We start from the raw sequence: 5,425 nt of genomic DNA on the forward strand, positions 1-5,425 counted from the left end.
CAACTGGGTAGTGGCTCAGGCCTATAATCCTAGCACTTTGGGAGGCTGAGGTGGCACATTGCTTGAGCCCAGGAGTTAGAGACCAGCCTGGGCATCATGGAAAAATCCCATTTCTACAAGAGATACCAAAACATTAGCTGGGAATGATAATGCATGCCTGCAGTCCCAGGATGCTGAAATGGGAGGATCACCTAAGGCTGGGAAGGTCAAAGCTACAGTGAGCCATGTTCAGGCCACTGTACTCTAGCCTGGGTGACAGAGTAAGACCCTGTCTCAAAAAATAATCATCATTATAATAAAAATCAATTTCTCAATGCATGATCTCATTTAATCCTACAAACAACCTTATAACTAAAATGTTTTCACCTCATTTTATAGATGGCAAAATTACTAAGAATGGCGACAGTAATTTGCCCAAGAAAGTAAAAAACTAAGATTCAAATCCAAACATCCTGACATTAGCTTTTCTTCTTACTGATTGTGAGGTGACAATAACCTCATTTTGAATTATTATCGCAGGTATAATTTAATTATTTTGACTTTACTATGTTTCACCTAACTTGCTTTTAAAAATAATACACAGGCATTTTTATGAAAATAAAGTCTTTACATTAAAATACAAACAAACAAAAAGACATTATTATAAAGGCAGGTAGACGAATGGGGTGAAATGATGTTTTAGTTCAATCCTTAAGTCAATAAGTAACATTCTGAGACCCAGAAAGCTCTCCTTAAATTATGTAAGGGTAGGCAGTACAAGGCTGCTAAAGCAAAAAGAAAATGCTTGCCAATGTTAGTGACAGCCAATTCATGGAAGAGCTGATGTATATTTTTATAAAAATTAAAGACTTTTCAAGCTAACCATGCTTAATACAGTTGCATACTTTGAGGGAGTAGAAACAATGGATTATATAACTACCATTTATGAAATGTGCTTTTTAAAACTAAGTTGATACAGTACATAGTCCTACTGAAGTTTTATTCATCTTCTTAGTATTTTCCATTAAAACCTAGAGACTTCATCAATTAAACAAAAAGCTTCATTGGACAGTATTTGCTTGAACTCAGTTAACTGCACTTGTAATTTTTTATTTCAAATGAGCAAACAGTTAATTTTATTGCAGTATTAGAATAACACAAATGCATGAATATATGTTCCCAAATGCAATTTTTCATTTTGAACAGAAATTTTAAAATAATGAACTCTGCAAAAATATAATTACATTATCCTTCAGCCAAGTTATCTTATCAATTTTTTAAAAAATAATCAGAATTACTCTGAAACAGAAAAATGCTGAAAAAACAAAATTCCGGCTTGGGGAAAATTACGTAGGAAGAATTTTTAACAAAAACAAGTAAAAGTGACTGTATGTCAACATTAAAAAAAAGAATTTATATATAATCTTTATAATATGAAACTGTGGATTAACTCAAATAAAAAATTTATTGATAGCTGCCTTACCAGTTTTTAATGAATTTTTCATCTTTCATTTCCTCTTCACTCCCATATCTATATGCATGAACAATTACTGTTACCAGTCTCTGAGGGCAAGGAAGTTCATGATCTTATCTTTAGCTCTCCTCCTGTATATTTAGTGAGTGCAGAGTTCCAAATTTGAAGGCCAAGATGCTTTGAGAGGTTTATGACCAAAGAGAAAGGGAAATAATGAAGATGGAAAATATTTTCAAAGCTGGACCATGGTTGTACTAGAAACTAAGGGGTTGCTTATTTTATGGTATTTTGTACTGCTTTTCGCTCTCTCTTTTTTTGTTTGTTTTGGAGGTTGAATTTTTGTTTTTGAAAGTACGGTAAAATGCAAACATGAAAACGTCTTAAAATAGCAACCTAGCTTAAATATATACAAATATGAAATACAGCAAGAGCCTGAAATATCCAGCTAGATAAAACATGTTAACACTGACATAGCAATTATTTAAATAAATGAAAATTAAACAGTAGTATGTGCTTCTATACTATTTAGCACTCCTTTTGTTGTTTTCATTAAATGTGTTGACTTTGAAAATGAACCATTAGAATAAAAACACTGAAGGCACTGTTTGCAGGATTGAGATTCAAAAGCCTAAGTCAATGTTAAGAACAGGAATTTCTTCTTCTGATGCAGTACAAACTCAGGAATTTTAGCTTATGTAGTTTCTAAAATAAAACAAAAAAGGACCTGTGTGATCAATGTATCTCTAAATGCAGGGCAAGCACCTACAATTGCAAACTCTCTCTAGTGTCCTTTTAGAGTCCAGATAGCCAATTTAGTGTCATTTTCTCTTCTTTTGGTTCTACTGGAGTCCAGATACAAGTAATATGAACTCTGTTGTCACCTATGACCTTTCTATGATGAAAAAAGATTGGACTGTTATCTCTTGACTGTGAACAATGTAAAGTTTGTCTGAAAAAGCCTTTTTCAGTGATACTCAATTGTCCTAAGGCTGATAATCAGAGGTGTAAGGCAATTCTCAAAACAATGTACACAAATTTATAGAAAAACATAAGCAACAAAGTTAGAAATAAACTAGCTCCAAAGAGGCTGTAGTTGAAATATCATTAATGCCTACAATTATTTTCATCCCTATTGTTTAGTTTACATTCTATAAACAATAAATTTTTTTCACACAAATCTATCTTTTTATTCAAGGTAATGAATGACAGCTGCATAACTTATGACTTTACTACCATAATATACTATCCTATACTCTCCTAAAGTGTTTGATTAAAATAGTAATAGCTTTCTCTATAAATTGTATAGTTTTACTTAAGCAAGGAAAGTTAACACTTGCCATTAAAACTGTATGCATAGAAAAAAATTCTCAAGTAGTCTATATTCTAAAACATTGGATATTTAAAAATATTGAACTAAATAAGTAGTTTTTTTTTCCCAGTAAACAGAATTTATTAGTAAGCAAAGTGAGACTGGCATGGCCCAAGGAGACAGTGCTATCAAAGCCTTCATGAGTGTAGAACCCGCCATTTGTCCAAGGGGCCGCGATTGGGAACATACTTGACTCCACAACCGTCAGGGATGATGTGCTTCTTGGCCACCTTGTCTTCAAATTCGTCAGCATTAAACTTGGTGAAGCCCCACTTCTTGGAGATATGGATCTTCTGGCGTCCAGGGAACTTGAACTTGGCTCTGCGCAAGGCTTCAATCACATGCTCCTTGTTCTGAAGCTTGGTGCGGATGGACATGATGACTTGACCAATGTGGACCCGGGCCACCGTACCCTGGGGTTTTCCAAAGGCACCTCGCATACCTGTCTGGAGCCTGTCAGCCCCAGCACAGGACAACATCTTGTTGATACGAATGACATGGAAGGGATGGAGCCGCACTCGGATGTGAAAGCCATCTCTGCCACAACTTTTCACCATGTACTTGTTGGCACAAATACGGGCAGCCTCTAGGGCTTCAGAAGACAGCTGCTCATATTCATCAGACACCATGTGGCCACAGAGTGGGAACTCATCCACTTTTGCCTTCTTTCGACCCAGGTCAAAGATGCGGATCTTTGCATCAGGAACCCCTCGGCAGAAACGAGATTTGGGGTATGGCTTGTTCTTACAATACCGATAACAACGAGCTGGGCGGCGGCCCATGGGAACAACGCAGGAACCTCGGTGGTGCGTTGAAGTGAAAGCGTGCTCCTCGAACTGCGCTTGCGCATGTCTTACGTACGTTGCTCCTAAGCACACGGGAACCATAGAGTCCTGAGGGACTTGTGACCTCTCTGTTTCACAACCTCTCAACCATAGATGCAGCGACACCTGGAGCCTCCACGCCTGCGCAACCTGACGCCCTTGAGATAAGCCGAGAGGCAGCTGCGGGTAGACGCCCCTGGGCTGCTGGGCAAGGACTTTGACCTCGCTCCAAAGGCGCAAGAGCCACTTCCTTCCTGCTGGCCGTCTTGGGTTAGGAGCTCCTGCCTTCAGCTTTGCCTTAAGTATAGAAGAGGTAATTTCCAGGCAGGAGGATCGCATGAGCTCAGTTCAAGATGAGCTTGGGTAATATAGAGAAACCTCTCGTCTCTACAAAAAAAAAAAAAAAAAAAAAAAAAAAAAAAAAAAAAAAATCAGATAGCTGGACATGGTGGCGCAAGCTTGTAGTCCCAGCTATTTGGGAGGCTGAGGTGGGAGTCGGAGGCTGCAGTGAGCCGAGATCGTGCCATTGCACTCCAGCCACAGAGAGAGACCTTGTCTAAAGGAAAAAAAAATTCCTAGAATTTGAGAAGAAAAATCTTTACAGTTATTCAAGAAACTGTTTGTAGTTTGGCCAATTCATTTTCCACATCTTGTATCTTACTGTCTGCTTTTGTAGATCAATTGCTGTTTCTTGTAGTATGTGGCCACCTTCCCTGGATAAAGTGGTTTCCTGGCATGAGTGCTGTGATGAGACTCAGGAAGAGATGAGAGACAGTGAAGAGAGGGATAAAGAGAAGATAGCTGTTGTTTCTATAGCTTGGCAATTGCTTTATAAACATGAAACTGTTTTTTCTTTATTTGGCCTAAAGAAATGATTTTATTATCAAAATGATATACACAAAATTGAAACACTAACTAGATTTTTTTAAAGCTATTTTCATTTTCAAATGTTAAAGCTGCTGAAACCATATAAAAGAGTAATAGTTTGTGTTTTAGTAATCTTTTGTCCCTTCCTGAGACTAAATTTAATCTCTTTTTCCTTCTCAGAGTTTGTAATCCTGGTCAACATGGTGAAACCCCGTCTCTACTAAAAATACAAAAAATTAGCTGTGCACGGTGGCACGTGCCTGTAATCCCAGCTACTCAGGAGGCTGAGGCAGGAGAATTGCCTGAACCCAGGAGGTGGAGGTTGCTGTGAGCCGAGATCACGCCATTGCACTCCAGCCTGGGTAACAAGAGCGAAACTCCATCTCAAAAAAACAAAAACAAAACAAAACAAATATTATGACAGGAATCAGAGTGTAGGAAAGGAGGAAGAAGATAGAGGAAAAGAAATTAATAGTTTACAAACCCTACTTGAGTTTTTCTAGCTTTTTTTTTTTAATGTTGTTTCACAAATTCATGACATCATGGAACAAAATCACTCCAATGTGAATGTATTCAGCCAATGCTTTTACTTTAAAGGAGAAAAATAAGTTGTTACAAAGTAACTCCTGCCCTTAAAGTGAGTGGACTTTTACAAAATACAAAGGACAAAGCAATTAAAACTCCCAATGTAGAAAACTTTCTCACCTTTAAGAAATCTTGTACACCTCACTTTTCTTCATTTCTTCTTTCCCCCTTTTCTCAACTAGTTTCTGTTTACTATAGGCCTGAACATTGAGATAAAGTAGCTAATACCATATTGCTCTCACCATGCTTACAAGCCTAGCAGAAGATTTAGATGTTTCCCATATATCATTGTATTACAAAGTGTAAAATGTGCCAAAAAAAGGAAAA

The 5,425-nt window shown here is 37.4% G+C and overlaps 1 protein-coding gene across 1 annotated transcript; it reads right to left on the bottom strand.

Annotated features, from left to right (window-relative positions):
* Positions 1-2,888: 2,888 nt before the first annotated feature.
* Positions 2,889-3,648, bottom strand: RPL10L (ribosomal protein L10 like). The gene has a single exon (XM_017977471.4). The coding sequence runs from the start codon at positions 3,602-3,604 to the stop codon at positions 2,960-2,962; it is 645 nt and encodes a 214-aa protein (XP_017832960.2). The 5' UTR covers positions 3,605-3,648; the 3' UTR covers positions 2,889-2,959.
* Positions 3,649-5,425: the final 1,777 nt, after the last annotated feature.

The sequence above is a fragment of the Callithrix jacchus genome, chromosome 8, assembly GCF_049354715.1.
Source record: "Callithrix jacchus isolate 240 chromosome 8, calJac240_pri, whole genome shotgun sequence".
Classification (NCBI taxonomy): Eukaryota; Metazoa; Chordata; class Mammalia; order Primates; family Cebidae; genus Callithrix; species Callithrix jacchus.

What these genes read in the sequence shown, in the direction of transcription:
- RPL10L (XM_017977471.4), bottom strand. Translation starts at nt 3,604, where the DNA reads ATGGGCCGCCGCCCAGCTCGTTGTTATCGGTATTGTAAGAACAAGCCA.